Below are 22074 nucleotides of genomic sequence, written 5' to 3'. Positions count from 1 at the left end.
CTTATTGACTTGTTGTTTGAGGTCCATTATTTCCTTACGAAGCTTTCCTGTGATAGCTAAAGCTCCTTGCACCCAAGGGTGTTGCATAGCTGCGGGAGAACAAGTGACACTCCTCTTCATATTTTCATAAGAAAGAAATCTAACATTAGAAGGGATAACCAGGTTTGGAATACCTGAGCTCTGTAGTTCCCCCATCGTGAACCCAGCTCGGAGGCGAGAGGTGACTTCTTGATCCTCCATGGCATCTACTCTCATCAAGTCAGCCTCCATCTCTTCCTCCATTGTTGGCCCGAAGTGGTCAGCGTTGCTGTTTGCCCTTGGTTCCGGTGCCGGATTAGATACTCGGCTCTCCCCGATTGACTCTTGAGAAGACATCTTGCTCTAATCTGCAGCAACAACAGCTCGAAAACAAAAACAGAGGAGATTTGCATGATACGGGAGTCAAAACCTTCGGGAGAATATATAATGATTTTTTACCGACCAAAATATGTAACGTGCAAGAAAACGGAGTCCGGAAGGCACACGAGGTGCTCACGAGGTAGGGGGCGTGCCCAGAGGGGTAGGGCGCGCCCACCACCCTCGTGGGGCCCTCGTGTCCTTCCCGGACTGCTACTTATTTTCTATTTTTCTAAATATTCCAAAATGGAGAAATATTGCCTTAAAAATTGTTTTGGAGTCGGTTTACTTACCGTACCACATACATATTCCTTTTCGGAGTGAAACAGTCTGGAAGGTGTCCCTTATGTATTCCTCCGGGGTTACGGTTTCAATAATATTGGTTTCAACATTTATGGGATTACCTGAGATATAATGTTTGATTCTTTAACCGTTTACCACCTTCGGATTTGTGCCCTCGAAGTTGTTGATTTTTATGGCACCGAAACGATAGACCTCTTCGATAACATAGGGGCATTCCCATTTAGAGAGAAGTTTTCCTGCAAAAAATCTTAAACGAGAGTTGTATAGCAATACATAATCACCTACATTAAACTCATGCTTTTGTATCCTTTTGTCATGCCATCTTTTAACTTTTTCTTTAAACAACTTGGCATTTTCATAAGCTTGGGTCCATTCATCAAGTGAGCTAATATCAAATAACCTCTTCTCACCGGCAAGTTTGAAATCATAGTTAAGCTCTTTAATAGCCCAATATGACTTATGTTCTAGTTCGAGAGGTAAGTGACATGCTTTTCCATAAACCATTTTATACGGAGACATACCCATAGGATTTTTGTATGCAGTTCTATATGCCCATAATGCATCATCAAGTTTCTTAGACCAATTCTTTCTAAACCTATTAACAGTCTTTTGCAAAATTAATTTGAGCTCTCTATTGCTCAACTCTACTTGACCACTAGACTGTGGGTGATAAGGAGATGCAATTCTATGATTAACATCATATTTAGCAAGCATTTTATGGAAGGCACCATGAATAAAGTGTGAACCACCATCAGTCATTAAATATCTAGGGACTCCAAACCTCGGAAAAATAACTTCTTTAAGCATTTTAATAGAAGTGTTATGATCAGCGCTATTGTTGGAATAGCTTCTACCCACTTAGTAATGTAATCAACATCAACTAAAAAATGTGTGTATCCATTAGAGGCAGGAAAAGGTCCCATATAATCAAAGCCCCAAACATCAAACGGTTCAATAACAAGAGAATAATTCATAGGCATTTCTTGACGTCTACTACCAATTCTTTGGCATTCATCACAAGACAAGACAAACTTACGGGCATCCTTGAAGAGAGTAGGCCAATAAAAACCAGATTGCAATACCTTATGTGCAGTTCTATCTCCAGCGTGGTGTCCTCCATAAGCCTCGGAATGACACTTGCGTAGGATATGTTCCTGTTCATGCTCAGGTACACAACGTCTAATAACACCATCTGCTCCTTCTTTATAAAGATGTGGGTCATCCCAAACGTAATGTCTCAAGTCATAGAAAAACTTTTTGTTTTGCTGGTATGTGAAGCTAGGTGGTATAAACTTAGCAATAATATAATTAGCATAATCAGCATACCATGGAGTACTATGAGAAGTGCTTATAACATTTAATTGTTCATCAGGAAAGCTATCATTAATAGGTAGTGGGTCAACAAGAACATTCTCTAACCTAGACAAGTTGTCTTCAACGGGGTTCTCGGCTCCCTTTCTATCAACACTATGCAAATCAAATTCTTGTAGCAAGAGAACCCATCTAATAAGTCTAGGTTTAGCATCTTTCTTTTCCATAAGGTATTTGATAGCAGCATGATCAGTGTGAATAGTTACTTTAGAATCAACAATATAAGGTCTGAACTTATCACAAGCAAATACAACTGCTAAAAGCTCTTTTTCAGTAGTAGCATAATTTCTTTGAGCATTGTCTAGAGTCTTACTAGCATAATGAATAACATTTAATTTCTTATCAACTCTTTGCCCTAGAACAGCACCTACAGCATAATCACTAGCATCACACATAATTTCAAAGGGTAAATTCCAATCGGGTGGCTGCACAACAGGTGCAGAGACTAATGCTTTCTTAAGTATTTCAAATGCTTCTACACAATCATCATCAAAGACAAATGGTATATCTTTTTGCAATAAATTAGTCAGAGGCCAAGAAATTTTTGAGAAGTCCTTAATGAACCTCCTGTAAAATCCAGCGTGACCAAGGAAACTTCGTATACCTTTGATGTCCTTGGGACATGTCATCTTTTCAATAGCATCGACCTTGGCTTTATCAACTTCAATACCTCTTTCGGAAACTTTATGCCCTAAGACAATACCTTCATTAACCATAAAGTGGCACTTTTCCCAATTCAAGACAAGATTAGTTTCTTCACATCTCTGCAAAACTCGATCAAGATTGCTCAAGCAATCATCAAAAGAGGAACCATAGACGGAAAAATTGTCCATGAAAACCTCACAACTCTTTTCACAAAAGTCAGAGAATATAGCCATCATGCATCTTTGAAAGGTGGCAGGTGCATTACATAAACCAAAAGGCATACGTCTATAAGCAAAAGTACCAAAAGGGCATGTAAAAGTAGTCTTTGATTGATCTCTAGCCGACACAGGTATTTGAGAGAAACCAGAATAACCATCTAGAAAGCAATAGTGTGCATGTTTGCATAATCTTTCTAGCATTTGATCAATAAAAGGTAAGGGGTAATGATCTTTCTTAGTAGCTTTATTTAATTTACGAAAATCAATTACCACCCTATAACCTGTAATAATTCTTTGTGGAATCAATTCATCTTTATCATTAGGAACAACAGTAATACCTCCCTTCTTAGGGATACAATGGACAGGACTTACGCACTGACTATCAGCAACGGGATAAATTATACCTGCCTCCAGAAGCTTGAGTATTTCTTTTCTTACCACTTCTTTCATTTTAGGATTCAGACGTCGTTGAGGATCACGAACTGGTTTGGCATCTGCTTACAAATTTATTTTATGTTGACATAGAGTGGGACTAATGCCCTTAATATCATCAAGAGTATATCCAATAGCAGCACAATGCTTCTTCAGAGTTTTCAATAATCTTTCTTCTTCATGCTCTGAAAGGTTAGCACTAATTATAACAGGATATATCTTATTTTCATCAAGATAAGCATATTTAAGATTATCAAGCAACGGTTTAAGCTCAAACACGGGATCACCCTTGGGTGGAGGAGGATCCCCTAAAATTTCAAAAGGCAAGTTGTGTTGCAGAATAGGTTCCTATTTAAAGAATACTTCATCTATTTCCCTTCTTTCATTCATGAACATATCATTTTCATGGTCTAGCAAATAGTGTTCTAAAGGATCACTAGGAGGTACGGCAATAGAAGCAAGACCAATAATCTCATCCTTACTAGGTAATTCTTCCTCACGATGTTGTTTACTAAATTTAGAGAAATTAAACTCGTGAACCATATCATCCAAGCCAATAGTAACAACATTCTTTTCGCAATCTATCCTAGCATTAACAGTGTTTAAGAAGGGTCCACCAAATATAATGGGACAAAAGCTATCTTGCGGAGAAGTAAGAACAAGAAAATCAGCAGGATATTTAGTTTTCCCACACAAGACTTCAACATCTCTAACAATTCCAATTGGTGAAATAGTATCTCTATTGGCAAGTTTAATTGTGACATCAATACCTTCTAACTCAGCAGGTGCAATTTCATTCTTAATTTCTTCATATAAAGTATGAGGTATAACACTAGCACTCGCACCCATACACATAAGCCATGATAACAATGATCTCCTATTTTAACAGAAATAACAGGCACACCTACCACAGGTCTATGTTTATCTTTAGCACAAGGTTTAGCAATTCTAGCAGTTTCACCTTCGAACTGAATAACATGCCCATCAATATTATCAGGCAAGAGATCTTTAACAATAGCAATATTAGGTTCTACTTTAACTTGCTTAGGGGGTGTATAAGTTCTAATATTGCTTTTACGAACAACAGTTGAAGCTTTAGCATGATCCTTTACTCTAACAGGGAAAGGTGGCTTCTCAACATAAGAAGTAGAAACAATAGGATCATTATAAGTGACAGTCTTTTCTTCAACTTTAATAGGTGCAGCTACTTTTAATTCTATGGGAGGATGATATTTAAACCACTTCTCCTTAGGGAGATCAACATAAGTAGAAAAAGATTCACAGAAAGAAGCTACTATCCCAGAGTCAAGTCCATATTTAGTGCTAAACTTACAGAAAATATCGGTGTCCATAAAAGATTTAACATAATCAAACTTAGGTGTCATACCTGACTCTTTACCTTCGTCGAGGTCCCAATATTTAGAGTTGCGTTTAATTCTATCCAATAAATTCCATCTGAATTCAATAGTCTTCATCATAAAAGAGCCAGCACAAGAAGTATCGAGCATGGTTTGATTATTATGAGAAAGCCGAGCATAAAAACTTTGCATAATTATTTCTCTTGAGAGCTCATGATTGGGGCATCAATATAACATTGATTTAAGCCTCCCCCAAGCTTGAGCGATGCTTTCTCCTTCGTGAGGCCAGAAATTATATATATAATTGCGATCACGATGAACAAGATGCATAGGGTAATACTTTTGATGAAATTCCAATTTCAATCTCTTATAGTTCCATGATCTCATATCATCACATAGCCTATACCATATCAATGCGTCTCCCTTCAAAGATAAAGGGAAGACCTTCTTCTTAGCAACATCATCGGGTATACCTGCAAGCTTAAATAATCCACAAACTTCATCCACATATATTAAGTGCTCATCAGGATGCTTTGTTCCATCTCCTGTAAAAGGGTTAGCTAGCAGTTTTTCCATCATACCCGAAGGAAATTCAAAAGGAGTTTCATTTTCAATAGGTTCAGTAGGTTGAGGAGCAACTCTTTGCTCTACTGGACGGGGTGAAGATACCCCGAACAAGCCCCTCGGAGAATTACTTTCCATAGTAACAAGTGACAGTAAATTTCAGCACACTATATAAATTTTTCGTTACCAAAGGCGCTACACTCCCCGGCAACGGCGCCAGAAAAGAGTCTTGATGACCCAAAAGTATAGGGGATCTATCGTAGTCCTTTCGATAAGTAAGAGTGTCGAACCCAACGAGGAGCAGAAGGAAATGATAAGCGGTTTTCAGCAAGGTATTCTCTGCAAGTACTGAAATAAGTGGTACAGATAGTTTTGTGATAAGATAAATTGTAACGAGCAACAAATAACAAAAGTAAATAAAGTGCAGCAGGGTGGCCCAATCCTTTTTGTAGCAAAGGACAAGTCGGAACAAACTCTTATATAAGGAAAAGCGCTCCCGAGGACACATGGGAACATCGTCAAGCTAGTTTTCATCACGTTCATATGATTCGCGTTTGATACTTTGATAATTTGATATGTGGGTGGACCGGTGCTTGGGTGCTGTTCTTACTTGAACAAGCATCCCACTTATGATTAACCTCTATTGCAAGCATCCGCAACTACAACAAAAGTATTAAGGTAAACCTAACCATAGCATGAAACATGTGGATCCAAATAAGCCCCTTACGAAGCAACGCATAAACTAGGGTTTAAGCTTCTGTCACTCTAGCAACCCATCATCTACTTATTACTTCCCAATGCCTTCCTCTAGGCCCAAATAATGGTGAAGTGTTATATAGTCGATGTTCACATAACACCACTAGAGGCTAGACAACATACATCTTATCAAAATATCAAACGAATACCAAATTCACATGACTACTAATAGCAAGACTTCTCCCTTGTCCTCAGGAACAAACGTAATTACTCACAAAGCATATTCATGTTCATAATCAGAGGGGTAATAATATGCATATAGGATCTGAACATATGATCTTCCACCAAATAAACCAACTAGCATCAACTACAAGGAGTAATCAACACTACTAGCAACCTACTAGCACCAATCCCGGACTTTGAGACAAGAATTGGATACAAGAGATGAACTAGGGTTTGGAGATGAGATGGTGCTGGTGAAGATGTTGATGGAGATTACCCTCTCCCGATGAGAGGAGCGTTGGTGATGACGATGGTGATGATTTCCCCCTCCCGGAGGGAAGTATCCCCGGCAGAACAGCTCTACCGGAGCTCTAGATTGGTTCTGCCAAGGTTTCGCCTCGTGGCGGCGGAGTCTCGTCCTGAAAAGTTCCTTCTGATTTTTTTCTCATCGAAAGACTTCATATAGCAGAAGATGGACGTCGGAGACCCACCAGGGGGCCCACAAGGTAGGGGGCGCGCCCTAGGAGGGGGGGGCGCCCCCCCACCCTTGTGAGCAGGGTGTGGGCCCCCTGGCCTTTATCTTGGGCGAGGATTTTTCTTTATTTATTTTAAGATGTTCCGTGGAGTTTTAGGACTTTTGGAGTTGCGCAGAATAGGTCTCTAATATTTGCTCCTTTTCCAGCCCAGAATTCCAGCTGCCGGCATTCTCCCTCCTTATGTAAACCTTGTAAAATAAGAGAGAATAGCCATAAGTATTGTGACATAAAGTGAAATAACAGTCCATAATGCAATAAATATCGATATAAAAGCATGATGCAAAATGGACGTATCACATTCTATACAACCATGACCGCATTTTTCCTCATAAGCGTTTGGATTGTGATTCTATTGTTGGGCTGCAATGCCTTGAGGAGGCTCTGGACTGCTTCAGAGACGTTGGGCTGCTGCCGTTTGTGACTGACAAGGAGCACTGGAATGAAGTACTTATGCTCCAGTTCTATGCCGCATTGCACATTCGAGGCTACAATAGGATTCGAAGACTTGGATCCTTGAGTTGATGACAGGAGATATTCATCACGAAGCCAAAGCTCAGGATATCATTGATCTTACTTCTCTGCCCACTCCAGGTGAGTTGTACGAACCTGGTTGTCAGCTTCATCAGAACGAACTGCAAAGCATTTTCCAGAAGCCAGAGCCCAACATGAGCCAGATGTTAAGCATGATGAAGCCATTGCCCCATGACGCTGAATATCCCAAGGAATTCTTTGTTCAGGACCTTGAGTACTTGCCACGCACAGTCTATCATATTCTGAGGCGTACTCTTTGGCCAATCAAAGGAAACTCTTATAAAGCTAAACTTGAAGGCGCCATGAAGACATTGGTTTTCTATATCATCAATGGCATCAGATTCAACACTCAGGATTTCTTCATCCGACAGCTTGCTGCTTCTGGGATCGATCTTTTTGGCCTGAAATTTTATGCTCCATGGGTGATACGCTTGATCAAGCTTCATTCAACCATCGACTATCAACCTTCAGCGCGCAACCATATTGTATTTCTGCCTGATGTTGATATGTCTATTGAAGCCATCTACCCTGAGCTAGCAAAGAAGCCACTCCACCTTCAGAATGCAGAATTTCAAAGCTTCACACAGCCTATTGAAGGGATTCATGTGCCAAATGCAACAACTCATGCTTATCCTCTGGCTGGCAATTTGCGTGTGCCACACCGTGCCAACACCGAAGCCACTGCCAGCACCATTGCTCAAAGGCCTCAGAAGCGTCCTCGTGTCCTCAATGACCCTGAGCTTCAGGTGTCTTTACATCAAAAGTAGGACAAGCATCATGACTGGTTGAAGCGTTAGATGCAGAGTATCTTGGTGGATGTTAATCGCATTCTCAACTTAGCCACCAAGAACTCTTTTGTTGTGCATGAAGCCTGTCGGCGGTCCTGGAAGAGCCTCACATTGATCTGCTCTAAAGATGATCTTCGCGAAGATGGCTTCACAGAGAGCTTCAAGTTTGACTCCAGGCCTCCACAAAATGCAAGCTGGCATCGCACACCATCCATTGAAGATTCTGAAGATTCCTCTTCGGCTGCAACTGCTGTTGCGAGAGTCGTCAATGAAGAAGATGATGCCACTTCACCAACTCTAGCTGCACTGCACCACGATTCAACTTTAGGCCCTTCTACACCACCGAACTCCAACGTCGACCCTGCTCCATCTTCTACTCCAACTGGGAACGAGTAGATCCTCTATGTCTTCAAACCTTTTTGGTCATTACTGACAAAAGGGGGAGAAGCATATGAGGTTGATAGTCTTCAAGCGGGTCCATATGGGGTGGTTGCATTATTTTTGCTAAGTTCTTACAACTCTCGTTATGAAACTATTTGGCTTTTGAGTTGTAAGACTTAAACTTGATGGTCGTTTGCTACTTTTGCTGCTACTTTGTGACGCGATGATAAATTCCGCATGGAGTCATTTTGCAGATGCCCACTTTTCATTGTACATGTCATTATCTTCATTATGTTTATATATGCATGATGAATTGTCTTCGTAAGTTAGAGAGGATCTCCACAAAGTAAAACCTGCCATGTGCATTTGCATTCAAAAGAAAACTACTTACATGCACATCTTCAGGGGGAGCCTTTTGCAACTTATGAAGACAATGACTTTGAACTTTAACTTTCACATACTTTTATCCCCATTGAAAACTTCAACCAGTTTGTCATCAATCACCAAAAAGGGGGAGATTGTAAGTGCATCTAGTGCCACCTGGTTTTGGAGTATTGACGACAAACTTGGTTGAGGGACTAATGTGTTTGTGAGAATTGCAGGATAACACATGTAGTAGTCCCTTATTGATTCGGTTTACCTACCAAATATGACCCCTAAAAATGTGTGAAGACATTGAAGACAATGGTGGTTCGTGAAGACATTCACGATGAAGATTATGACATGTGAAGACATTTACTTGAAGACTATGGAGTGCGAAGACATAGTTGTTTTGTAGTTTCCTTTTCTTCTTTGTTGAGTCATAGGAACCACTGTACTGTTAAGTGGGGTCCAAGTGAACAAAGTCGGAGTGACTAATGTGATACTCAACCAAAATCCTATGTCTTCGAGCGAAGACAATGAGAGCAAATCTTATCCAGAGCTGGATGAGTCAGCTTTGCTTGTAGCCCAAGTCAAGCTGCCACGTGTGTTTGAAATCCGACCATTGGACACGTGTCGGTTCCTTAGTAACCCAGGGTTGGCTGCTCAGATTTAGTGCACGACTTTTGTCGTTTGAGAGCAACCCACCTCTGAAGCATTTGAGAGAGAGATCCTTGTGAGGACAAAGCCCAAAACAACCAGAGCCAAAGAGTGTTAGGCATCACTGGAGTCTTTCTGTTCGCGTGACCTGAAGACTTGTTACACTTGAGGACTGTGAATCCTCCAGCCGGTTAGGCGTCGTGTTATGAGCATCCAAGATTCATTGTGGATCGCCAGTGAACGAAGTCTGTGAAGGTTTGGAAGTCTACCTTGAAGACTTACTAGAGTGATTGGGCGAGGATTGGGTGTCCTTAGCTCAAGGGGAATAAGGTGAAGACGTGGTCTTCTAAGTTAAATCTCAGCCTCCCTAACCAGACGTACAGTTGTCACAACAACTGGAACTGGTCTACCAAATCCTTGTCTTCACCGAGCAACTGGTTCTATCCCCCACTTCCCTTTACTTTATAGTTTGTCTTTGTGAAGTCATTTCTTGCTTGTCGGATCTGTTTGACTTCACTAAGTGAAGACAATTTACTGTTTGGCTTTATACTGTCTTCCATCCTGATCCATACTACCTAGTTATTGATAGTATTCGTACTTTCACTACATTTCTCACTTGACTATGGCTTGTCTAGTGTAGTCTATCTTCCGCTGCATATCAATAGGTTCATTTCTATTGTTTGTCTTCAAAGACCTTGTGTTTTGAAGACTTCCATAAAAAACGCCTATTCAACCCCCCCCCTCTAGTCGATAACTAGCACTTTCACATGTATAAAAATGATTAATGGTGGCTTTGCCACAAATACGATGTCATCTACATGATCATACAAAGCAATATAACAATGATGATGTATGTCATAATAAACAGAACGATGGAAAGTTGCATGGCAATAATATCTTGGAATGGCTATGGAAATGCCATAATAGGTAGGTATGGTGGCTATTTTGAGGGAGGATACGTGGTGGGTTTATGGTACCGACGAAAGTTGTGCGGTACTAGAGAGGCTAGCAATGGCGGAAAGGTGAGAGTGCGTATAATCCATGGACACAACATTAGTCATAAAGAACTCACATACTTATTGCAAAAATCTATTAGTCATCGAAACAAAGTACTATGCGCATGCTCCTAGGGGATAGATTGGTAGGAAAAGACCATCGCTCATCCCCGACCGCCACTCATAAGGAAGACAATCAAAAAACATCTCATGCTCCAACTTAGTTACATAACGGTTCACCATGCGTGCATGCTACGGGAGTCACAAACCTTAACACAAGCATTCCTCAAATTCACAACTACTTACTAGCATGACTCTAATATCACCATCTTCATATCTCAAAACAATCATAAGGAATCAAACTTCTCATAGTATTCAATGCACTTTATACAAAAGTTTTTATTATATCCCTCTTGGATGCCTATCATATTAGGACTAATTTTATAACCAAAGCAAATTACCATGCTGTTCTAAAGACTCTCAAAATAATATAGTGAAGTACGAGAGTTCAAAAATTTCTATAAAATAAAACCACTGTCGTGCTCTAAAAAGATATAAGTGAAGCACTAGAGGAAAATTGCCTAGCTCGAAAGATATACGTGAAGCGCATAGAGTATTCTAATAAATCACGATTCATGCGTGTCTCTCTCAAAAGGTGTGAACAGCAAGGATGATTGTGGCAAACTAAAAAGCAAAGACTCAAATCATACAAGACGCTCCAAGCAAAACACATATCATGTGGTGAATAAAAATATAGCCTCAAGTAAAATTACCGATAGACAAAGACGAAAGAGGGGATGCCTTCCCAGGGCATCCCCAAGCTTAGGCCTTTTGACATCCTTGAATATTATCTTGGGGTGCCTTGGGAATCCCCAAGCTTAGGTTCTTGCCACTCCTTATTCCATAGTCCATCAAATCCTTACCCAAAACTTGAAAACTTCACAACACAAAACTTCAAGAGAAAATCTCATAAGCTCCATTAGTATAAGAAAATAAATCACCACTTTTGGTACTATCGTGAACTCATTACTTATTTATATTGGTGTAATATCTACTGTATTCCAACTTTTCCATGGTTCATACCCCCCGATACTAGCCATAGATTCATCAAAATAAGCAAATAACATGCAAAAAACAGAATCTGTCAGAAAACAGAACAGTCTGTAGCAATCTGGATATTTCGAATACTTCTGTAACTCCAAAAATCCTGATAAATTAGGAAGTCCTAGGAAATTTGTTTATTAATCCTCTTCAAAAAGAATCAGTATTTTATCGCGCTTCTGTTAAAAATGAAAACTAATCTCCTGAGTGTAGAAGTTTCAGTTTTTCAGCAGGATCAAATCAATTATCACCGTAAGCTATCCCAAAGGTCTTACTTGGCATAGACACTAATTAAAACATAAAACCACATCTAACCAGAGGCTGGATGAATTATTTAATTCAAAAAGCAAGGAAAAATATTGGGTTGCCTCCCAACAAGTGCTTTTCTTTAAAGCCTTTTAGCTAGGAATTGGAATTTCGATGATGCTCACATGAAAGACAAGAATTGAAGCACGATGGGAGCATCATAAAACATGTGACAAACAAGTTTAATCCTAACATGCTTCCTATGCATAGGGATTTTATAAGCAACAAATTATCAATACAAGCAAAAACCACCATATGCAAGGAAGAAGAAAGAAACATTAGCAATTTCAACATAACGAGAGGTGATTTAGTAACATGAAAATTTCTACAACCATATTTTCCTCTCTCATAATAATTACATGTAGGATCATAAGAAAATTCAACAATATAGCTATCACATAACATATTCTCAACATGATTCACACGCATGCGAAGTTGACACTCTTCCAAAATAGTGGGATTAACATTAACTAAAGTCACGACCTCTCCAAACCCATTTTTATCAAAAATTTCATAAGATTGAACATACTCCAAACATGTGGGATCTAAATTTAACACTCTTCCAAACCCACTTTCAATATTATTGGAAACATTTTCATCATAAGGCTTAAACAAATCTTCAAGATCATAAGAAGAATCACCCCAATCATGATCATTGCAACAAGCAGTGGACATGGCAAAACTAGCATCCCCAAGCTTAGGGTTTTGCATATCATTAACACAATTGACATTAATAGAATTTATAATAATATCATTGCAATCATGCTTTTGATTCAAGGAACTATCAAGTATGGGTGCAATAGCAATACTCTCATGTTTAACATAAGGAACTATAGCAAATTCATCTCCAGAAATATTGATATCATGGCCACAAGAATAGCAAGAATCATGTTCATCAAGGGATATTTCAATCAAATCATCGGAATCATAACTATCTATAGATTCATTCATATCATTATTTTCTTCCAAAGCAACGGTCATTCTCTCAATAAATTCTTTGACATAGGCATTGTGAGCATAGTTTTCATAGCAATATTTAAGTATCTCAAAATTTTCAGATTTGTAAAGAGTAATATCATACTTTTCAATCAAAGAAGCAACTTCATAAGAACCCTTAAAAGCAACAAAATCTTCAATTTGTTCAATATCATAGTAACTGTAAACACCCTTCTCATAAGAAGATAAGATTTCATTATCATTAAACTTACATAGGTAGGGAAGGTGTTTTTAGGGTTCTTAGAGCAACAAGTAAAATCATAAATTTCACCAATATTCCAAGCAAAGCATAGCAAACAATTTATTTCATTCCATAAGAGCTTCCCCTTTTCAATCAAACGATGACGCACAAAATGAGCATGCTTATCTAACGATTTTCCCTCAACTAAACTAGTTGGGGTTTCAGCACAAGCACATATAGATCGAAGATGATAGAAGTAGAAAACTTTAAGTGGATCCATATCAATAAATTTTTAGCAAGCAAAGATGAAAGCAAAAAGAAGGCACATGGAAACACAAATGAAATTTCGAAAATCATTTTAGAAGTAGGAGAGAGGAAAACGAGAGGCAAATGGCGAACAATGTAATGCGAGGGATGAGAGTTTATGATGGGTACTTGGTATGTCCTGGCTTGGCGTAGATCTCCCCGGCAACAGCGCCAGAAATCCTTCTTGCTACCTCTTGAGCCCGCGTTGGTTTTTCCCTTGAAGAGGAAAGAGTGATGCAGCAAAGTAGCATAAGTATTTCCCTTAGTTTTGAGAACCAAGGTATCAATCCAGTAGGAGACAACGCGCAAGCCACCGAATACCTACACAAACAAACACCAACCTTGCACCCAACGTCAATAAAGGGGTTGTAAATCCCTTCACGGTTATTTGCAACGTGAGATCTGATAGAGATGGATAAACGGTAAAGTAATATTTTTGGTATTTTTGATTTATGGAACTGAAAGTAAACGATTGCAAAATAAAGTAAATAGGAAACTAGAATTGTAGATCGGAAACTTATATGATGGAAAATAGATCTCGGGGCCATAGGTTTCACTAGAGGCTTCTCTCAAGATAGAAATTATTACGGTGGGTGAACAAATTACTGCCGAGCAATTGATAGAAAAGCGCAAACTTATGATGATATCTAAGGCAATGGTCATGAATATAGGCATCACGTCCGTGTTAAGTAGACCGAAACGTTTCTGCATCTACTACTATTACTCCACACATCGACCGCTATCTAGCATGCATCTAGAGTATTAAGTTCATAAAGAACGGAGTAACGCCTTAAGCAAGATAACATGATGTAGAGGAATTAACTCAAACAATATGATGAAAACCCCATCTTTTTATCCTCGATGGCAATAATAGAATACGTGTCAGTTCCCCTTCTGTCACTAGGATCGAGCACCGCAAGATTGAGCCCAAAGCTAAGCACTTCTCCCATTGCAGGAAAAACCAATCTAGTTGGCCAAACCAAATTGATAGTCCGAAGAGACTTGCAAAGATATCAAATCATGCATAAAAGAATTCAAAGGAGATTCAAATAATATTCATAGATAAGATGATCATAAATCCACAATTCATCGGATCTCGGCAAACACACCGCAAAAGAGTATTACATCGAATAGATCTCCAAGAACATCGAGGAGAACTTTGTATTGAGAATCAAAGAGAGAGAATAAGCCATCTAGCTACTAGCTATGGACCCGTAGGTCTGAGGTAAACTACTCACGCTTCATCTGAGAGGCAATGGTGTTGATGTAGAAGCCCCCCGTGATCGAATCGCCCTCCGGCAGGATGCCAGAAAAGGCCCCTAGATGGGATCTCACAGGTACAGAAGGTTGTAGCATTATAAAAGTGGTTTCGTGGCTCCCGTGGAAGTTTTCGGGGCATATGAGAATATATAGAAGGAAGATCTAGGTCAGGGGGTCACCGAGGGGCCCACAAGGTTGGGGGGCGTGCCCTCCACCCTTGTGGCCGCCTCGTGGCTCTTTTGACTTGCACTCCAAGTCTCCTGGGTGGCTTCTGGTCCAAGAAAAATCACCGCGAAAGTTTATTTCGTTTGGACTCCGTTTGGTATTCCTTTTTTGCGAAACTCTAAAACAAGGTAAAAAAACAAAAACTGACACTGGGCTCTAGGTTAATAGGTTAGTCCCAAAAATCATATAAAATAGCATATTAATGCATATACAACATCCCAAATAGATAATATAATAGCATGGAACAATAAAAAATTATAGATACGTTGGAGACGTATCAGTGATCAATTCGCATACATTCTAGATGCCTAATATAGATAGTTCTTGCTTTGGCGTAAGAAGTAAGAACTCAAAAACTGCCTCTTCCGCACGATCGATAGCACATGCTTGGCCTCGTGCAATCCCAGCTTCTCCCAAACCTCTTTCACCTTCTGACACAAAAACAACACGTGTTTTGTATATTATGGCCCATTCAAACATGATGGGCAGATGGGCGAAACTTTCATATGTTTATTAGCAAGCGTAACATGGCACGGGAGGGTTCCATGCAATGTACACCAAATGAAAATTTTCACCTTTGCTGGACAAGACAATTGCCAAATCTTACCCCAAATAGTATTGGCATTTGTTCTACCCATACCATTTGTGTGTTGCAATTTCCTCCCATGTTGTTTGTTCCATTCCTCCAAATAAGTCGAACAAACCGTGAACAATCCATTTTTTGTATAGCTCCTAGCAATGAAATTCATCATATTATGCATAGGGAGAGGAAAAACAAGCACCCTTTGAGTGTCAATTGGCCACAACATTTGTCTCACTAAATCTTCATCCCAAAAACTGGTGACTGGACTGATACGATCAACAACTTTTGACAGAAGATGCTCTTTTCTAGGAGTAATAATTTTTCTATTCACACAGTTCGAGATCCATGCATCTCTCCAAATATCAATATTTTGTCCATTTCCAACTCTCCAAATATAACCATTTTTGAGAGAATCAACTACCACCATAATGCTTTGCCAAGTAAAAGAGAAACCCTTTTTAGACTTGCATTCATTAAGTCACCATCTGGAAAATATTTGGTTCTTAAAATGATGGCACATAGGGAATCAGGATTATCAAGCAGACGCCACACTTATTTGGCTAACAAAGCCAGATTGAAACATTGTATATTTCGGAACTCCATCCTCGTTGGTCTTTTGAGACACACATCTTCCACCACGTCATTGAATGCATTCTCTATTGATTGTGTTCGTCACCCCACCAAGATTGCGGCATCGTGTCAATGATTCCCTTGCAATTTTTTTTAGGAATTTTAAAGAAGGACATGACATAAGTTGGGATAGCTTGTATAACCGATTTGAGCAAAATTTCCTTTCCTCCCGCGAATAGTTTTCTTTCCATCCACTAATTTTCACAATAATTCAATCAATTAAGAATTGGAAACAATCATTTTTATCCATACCCACATTTGCAGGCAAACCCAAATATTTGTCAATGAGGGCTTCAGTCATAATATTCAGGATAGTACAAATTTGTGCCTTAGTCTCCCACTTTTCTGTTGGGACTAAAAATATATGATCCTGATAAATGACATACGTGTGGAACGAAACAATTCCACCCTGACGTTTTTGGATGGCAACTTTAGTTGTGAAGCATGTCAACTTTCTGTTTGCTTGCAAGTTTTAGTTTTTTTTTGGATTTTTTTTCTTAAATGACAATTTTAGTTGTAAAAACGTAAGAATAGTGTTACTTCGTGCCACATGTACACCTGTGGTGCTTATCATTTGGAAAAATATACTAGATCTTTCAACGCCCATCATTTATCCCGAGGCGGCACAAGAAGAATCCAAAACTGAATTCGGTGCATCCGCATTCATCGAATTAGCTTGCATAAGAATCAGCCAGTGGCCTACTTTACACTGGAGATGACCCATGTTCCCCAACGGAGTTGCCATTGTGGAAGGGCGCCAGCCAATAGGAAGCCGCGATCCAGCCAATATGACATCGACAAAAAAACTGTTGGCACATCCCTGATAAACACACAGATTAGTGTGTGCTGCCGTACTTCTCAGTATTTCTCCCAGTTTAGATCCGCGTTTCCCTTTCGCTGCTCCCCTCCGATCCCCAATAAGGCCGGCAGCATGGAGGAGACGCCGCCGCAGCCTCAGGCGGCGCACGCATCTCCTCCGTTCCCGGCGATCTTCACCCCTCCGAGCGCTCTCTCCTCGACGTCCTTGCGGGGCAGCCCCACCGTCCCCAGCCCCGCGCACTTCAGCACGCCACCGGGCCCGCCCGTCTTCTCCTCGCCGCTGCGCCCCGCCGCCGTGCCATTCCGCACCACCCCGATCTCCCCTCAGGCGGTACCCTTGGCCTCCCGCACCGCCTCCTCATCGTCCTCCGTCTCCCTCCCCACATCCTCCGAGCCGCACACCATGAACGGCGCGGCCACCCCTCACAGCCACGCGCCCTCCGTGGCGCCGTCTCTGGAGGACTCCAGCATCGACTCCCCATACGTCCTCTTCTCTGCCCGCAAGGTACGCGTCGCTCTTTCCTTACCGCAGTAATGTCCTCACATCTCCTATAACTCAATTATGCATGCGCATAAGTACATTACCATTTGGATCTTACACGATTACACTACTAGTCGAGTTGTGAATTACGCTTGTTTTTTAGATGCGAATCGTGTTTAGTGCATAGGCATGTGCAAATTCTCCAGCTTGTCATTTAGTTGGTGTTTTTCACTTGTAGGTCCTGAAGCAGAAGAAACTGCTGAATGCCCCTAGCTTGGGGTTCGGAGCTCTTGTTTCACCAGGGAGGGAGGTATCGCCAGGTCCCGAAGCCTTGGAGCGTGATCCCCGCCGGTGCCTGAACTGTGGGGCTTATGTGAATTTGTACTGTGATGTGTTGATTGGCTCTGGGCAATGGCAGTGTGTCATTTGCAAAAAGCTGAACAGCAGTGAGGGGGAATTTGTGGTCTCCAGCAAGCAGGACCTGGTTCAGTGGCCAGAGCTCATGTCCTCGACTGTCGATTATGTGCATCCAGGGAATAGGCGGCCAGGCTTGATCCCGGTGCCTGTCTTGAGGGTCTCTGGTCCCATTTTTATTCTCATAGATGAGTGTCTTGATGAGGCGCACCTGCAGCATCTACAGGGCTCCTTGCATGCATTTGTGGATTCGCTCCCTCCTACAGCAAGGATTGGAATCATCTCCTATGGTAGAACTGTCTCTGTGTATGATTTTTCGGAAGGGGCGGCGGTGTCAGCGGATGTGTTACCCGGTAGTAAGTCGCTTGCCCAAGAGTCATTGAAGGTGCTAATCTACGGGACAGGGGTGTATTTGTCTCCTATACATGCTTCGCTGCCTGTTGCACACACAATATTCTCATCCCTGAGACCCTATCAGTTTAGTGTGGCGGAAGTATCGAGGGACCGATGCCTTGGTGCAGCGGTGGAGGTTGCCCTTGGTATTATTCAAGGGCCGTCAGCGGAGTTGTCTCGTGGAATCATCAAGAGATCAGGAGGCAACTGCAGGATCTTGGTGTGTGCTGGTGGCCCCAACACGTTTGGACCAGGATCAACACCTCATTCTGTTCAGCACCCAAACTATGCTTACCTGGAGAAGACAGCTATGAAGTACATGGAGAGTCTTGGTCATGAAGCACGGAGACACAGTACCATCGTTGACATTCTTTGTGCTGGAACATGCCCTGTGAGGGTTCCTGTCCTACAGTCACTGGCGAAGTGTTCTGGTGGTGTGCTTTTACTTCATGATGATTTTGGAGAGGCCTTTGGGGTCAACTTGCAGAGGGCGTCAACTAAAGCAGCTGGCTCTCATGGCTTATTTGAGATTAGATGTTCAGATGGCATGCTTGTCACTCAAGTAATTGGTCCTGGTGAAGAGGCTTCTCCTGATTCTCATGAAACATTCAAGCATGACACTTCATTTTGTATCCAGATGCATAGTGTTGAGGGGACACAGAGTTTTTCCGTGTCTTTGGAGACAAAGGCGGATATCAGGAATGATTTCATTTACTTCCAGTTTGCAGTCCGTTACTCTAATGTGTATCAAACAGAAAGCACAAGGGTGATCACTAGCAGGCTGCAAACGGTTGATAGTTTGTCTGCATATCTTTCAAGTGTGCAAGAAGATGTAGCTTCAGTAATCATTGGTAAGAGAACTGTCTTGCGCGCCAGGACTGCCTCCGATGCTCTTGATATGAGGCTCACAATTGACGAAAGAATTAAGGACATAGCTCTCAAATTTGGTACCCAGGTTCCAAAATCAAAGCTTTATCGGTTCCCAAAAGAGCTGTCATCACTCCCTGAGTGTTTGTTTCATTTGAGAAGGGGGCCACTCTTAGGTAGCATAATAGGACATGAAGATGAAAGATCAGTTCTGAGGAGTTTGTTCTTGAATGCATCATTTGACCTCTCGCTCCGTATGCTTGCACCTCGTTGTATAACGCATCGAGAAGGTGGCACATTTGAGGAGCTGCCAGCATATGATCTGACCATGCAATCTAATTGTGCAGTGGTACTGGATCATGGAACAGATATTTTCATCTGGTTGGTAAGTCACCTCCTATCTTCCCTCTCTCCCTCCCCACTCCCAATAAGGGAGTCACCTGTATGGTCTGTCTCTTTACCACATTATCTCAGTGCTGTAGCTGCATATTAAACTTACTCCATTCACCTTTGTTTTCAACATTCTTGACATAATATTTTTTTCACTGGTGTTGTCTTTTGGATTAAATGTTTTGGCTTCGGAATTGTAGCTGTTGAACATGACTTTGTTCTTGATTGCTACTGGTCAAAGTGTGTGAGGTTTGACATTTCCAAAAATTATACGCACTACATTATGGAACAGAGGGATATTTGAATAGAACGTGACTTCCTTTTTGCAAGGAAAGAAATGAAGCATGGGATTTTAGCAATATCATGTTTGCAAAAACTAACTTGTTACCAGGATTGTGAGTTTATGTAATAATCATAAGATTTTGCAAGAAATAGAGTGAATGGAGTTTGAAAGGTGAATTCGTTGGAACTATTAAATTTTCAATAGAAGCCAGTTGGTGGTTAGAACGAATATAGAGATCTCATGAATGTATGTGTGTAAATGATGCTAATACTCCCTCTGTATCAAAACTATAAGACGTGTTTGTAAGCTAGTTTAACCTACAAAAACGTCTTATATTTTGGTACAGAGGTAGTACTTGATATACTAGGGCTGCAGGAAGATGTCATATTTTGCTGATTTACTTAACGTATTAATGATGTTGAATTATCATTATGCAATGGCTATTTTGGTTATTCATCATAATGCTAGCAAAGAGTAATATTTCCTGAGTTGCATTTTCTTACTGTGTGTCTTCAGGGTGCTGAACTAGCAACCCAAGAAGGACAAACTGCAGCAGCTTTGGCAGCATGCCGTACGCTGGCAGAAGAGCTAAGTGAACTCCGTTTTCCAGCTCCCAGGATACTTTCATTCAGAGTCAGTTTCCCTGTTCCCAACCTTGACTTTGATTTCCAAGATTTAAACTGCTTTCCTTCCTTTTCTCTTATCAACTCTTCTGCTCATCACTTTGCTATCATCATAGTATCATATCTTATTATAGCCCATGTGTTGTTAGATTTCAAATCAGTCTGACAATACTTCCAGATTCATTAACTGTGCAACTATTATGAAACACGACTTGCACAAGGTAAATGCTTTGTTCTGGCGCAGGAAGGGAGCTCTCAGGCTAGATACTTTGTCTCACGCCTGATCCCAGCTCACAAGGACCCTACTTATGAGCAGGTAATGATTCTCTTAACCTTAGCAGTGACATTCTGGTTCGCCTGCATTCATCCCTGCTGGGTTATTTCGCTGATGGTTCTTACGGCAGCTAGATTCATGGTCACTGATAAACAAAATCGTGAGCAAGGCTGTAATTGTTAACATGAGCACATTTGCATGTTTCAGGAGTCGAGATTTCCTCAGCTACGGACCCTTGCTCCTGAACTGAGGGCCAGGCTAAAGAGCAGCTTCATCCACTTTGATGACCCTAGCTTTTGCGAGTGGATGCGCAGCCTCAAATTGGTCCCGCCGGAACCAAGCTAATGCAAATAATTGGACGAGTGCAATCAGAAACGATATTTGATAGCCGAGGTTTGGTTTCAAACAGAGTTGCCAAACGAAATCCGAAAACTTTGCGAGGTAACGCCTAAGGCCCAAACACTTGTTTGGGTTGATGAAGCGGCAATTTGTGTGAAGTGAAGCTGTACAATTTTGCCTGATTATTTTCTCTGATGTGGTCGCGTAAATGCATTATCTCTTGCCACACAGGCGCGCAAAATTTTAGACAATTAGAGCATCGCTTATGTTCTCCTGCCTTTGAAGAGTTTGTTGTATGTCACATAATAGAAGTCTGTCCTGGCCATTCATTTGATTCCTTTTACTCCTCGAGGCGAATCTCAATTCTCCATTTGTACAACTTTTTTGTTTTGTTTTGAGAAAGTCCATTTATACAATCAGAGATACTGCATTTCAACAGTGTTGCTTAGTGTTTACAGCATTGCATTTGTTCTTGATTTGTGGTTGTAAGTGATATATCGTGAAAAATGAATTAGTGATTTCACGCGCAGCTGACACTGGTCGCTGGTCTCCATGGGGATCAATGCCACAGAAGTATGTGCACGTGTATGAGCCATTTTGCAGTCATTTATGAATAGGTATTCGTTAGTCACAGCTGGCACACGGGCCCAGGAGCCTTTTTAGTCTCACAGATGCCATGGCCCAGCAGTACATGGGCGGGGGTCTTAGGGCATGTACAATGGAGGCAGCACTTTGGTGCTGCCCCGGCCATCGACATAGATAAATTTCAATGAAGCTACTCGTGTGTGCCATAGTCACCCAGTGAAGCTACTCTATGTGATGTCATCATCTTACTTTTTCTCTCTCACATACTTTCAAACACATGAAACCTTCACTACAATTTAACAATACCAGCAGACATTTGAATCAACGATATCAACAAGCTTGCATATTGAAAGTTATCGAAAAACTTGATTTCTATACAAAAATAAGCAATGTTGATATCCAACAGTAGCAAGTATGTCTTGTCCATGACACTAAAAGTTCCACAATAATAAAATAATGTAAAGGTTTCCAAATACTCATAAAGGCACTAGTACAGAATTGGGATTTAACATCGGTTCGTGAGGCCCTTTAGTGTCGGTTCCGGTTTTGGAACCCACACTAA

The 22074-nt window shown here is 40.9% G+C and overlaps 1 protein-coding gene and 1 pseudogene across 1 annotated transcript; both read left to right on the top strand.

Annotated features, from left to right (window-relative positions):
- Positions 1 to 8039, top strand: part of LOC119272231 — an 89962-nt pseudogene extending 81923 nt beyond the window's left edge.
- Positions 8040 to 16867: 8828 nt separating this feature from the next.
- Positions 16868 to 21382, top strand: LOC119268091 (protein transport protein SEC23-1-like). The gene is made up of 5 exons (XM_037549595.1): positions 16868 to 17368; positions 17583 to 19403; positions 20208 to 20324; positions 20559 to 20630; positions 20796 to 21382. The coding sequence occupies exons 1-5, from the start codon at positions 16976 to 16978 to the stop codon at positions 20931 to 20933; spliced, it is 2541 nt and encodes an 846-aa protein (XP_037405492.1). The 5' UTR covers positions 16868 to 16975; the 3' UTR covers positions 20934 to 21382.
- Positions 21383 to 22074: the final 692 nt, after the last annotated feature.

This window comes from Triticum dicoccoides, chromosome 3A, assembly GCF_002162155.2.
Source record: "Triticum dicoccoides isolate Atlit2015 ecotype Zavitan chromosome 3A, WEW_v2.0, whole genome shotgun sequence".
Classification (NCBI taxonomy): Eukaryota; Viridiplantae; Streptophyta; class Magnoliopsida; order Poales; family Poaceae; genus Triticum; species Triticum dicoccoides.
This window is presented reverse-complemented; position numbering and strand designations above follow the sequence as displayed.

Bases quoted from the DNA above. Each gene is read 5' to 3' on its own strand.
- LOC119268091 (XM_037549595.1), top strand. From the start codon at position 16,976: ATGGAGGAGACGCCGCCGCAGCCTCAGGCGGCGCACGCATCTCCTCCG. The intron at 19,404-20,207 runs GTAAGTCACCTC...GTGTGTCTTCAG, and splicing joins CAGATATTTTCATCTGGTTG to GGTGCTGAACTAGCAACCCA. The intron at 20,325-20,558 runs GTCAGTTTCCCT...GTTCTGGCGCAG, and splicing joins CCAGGATACTTTCATTCAGA to GAAGGGAGCTCTCAGGCTAG.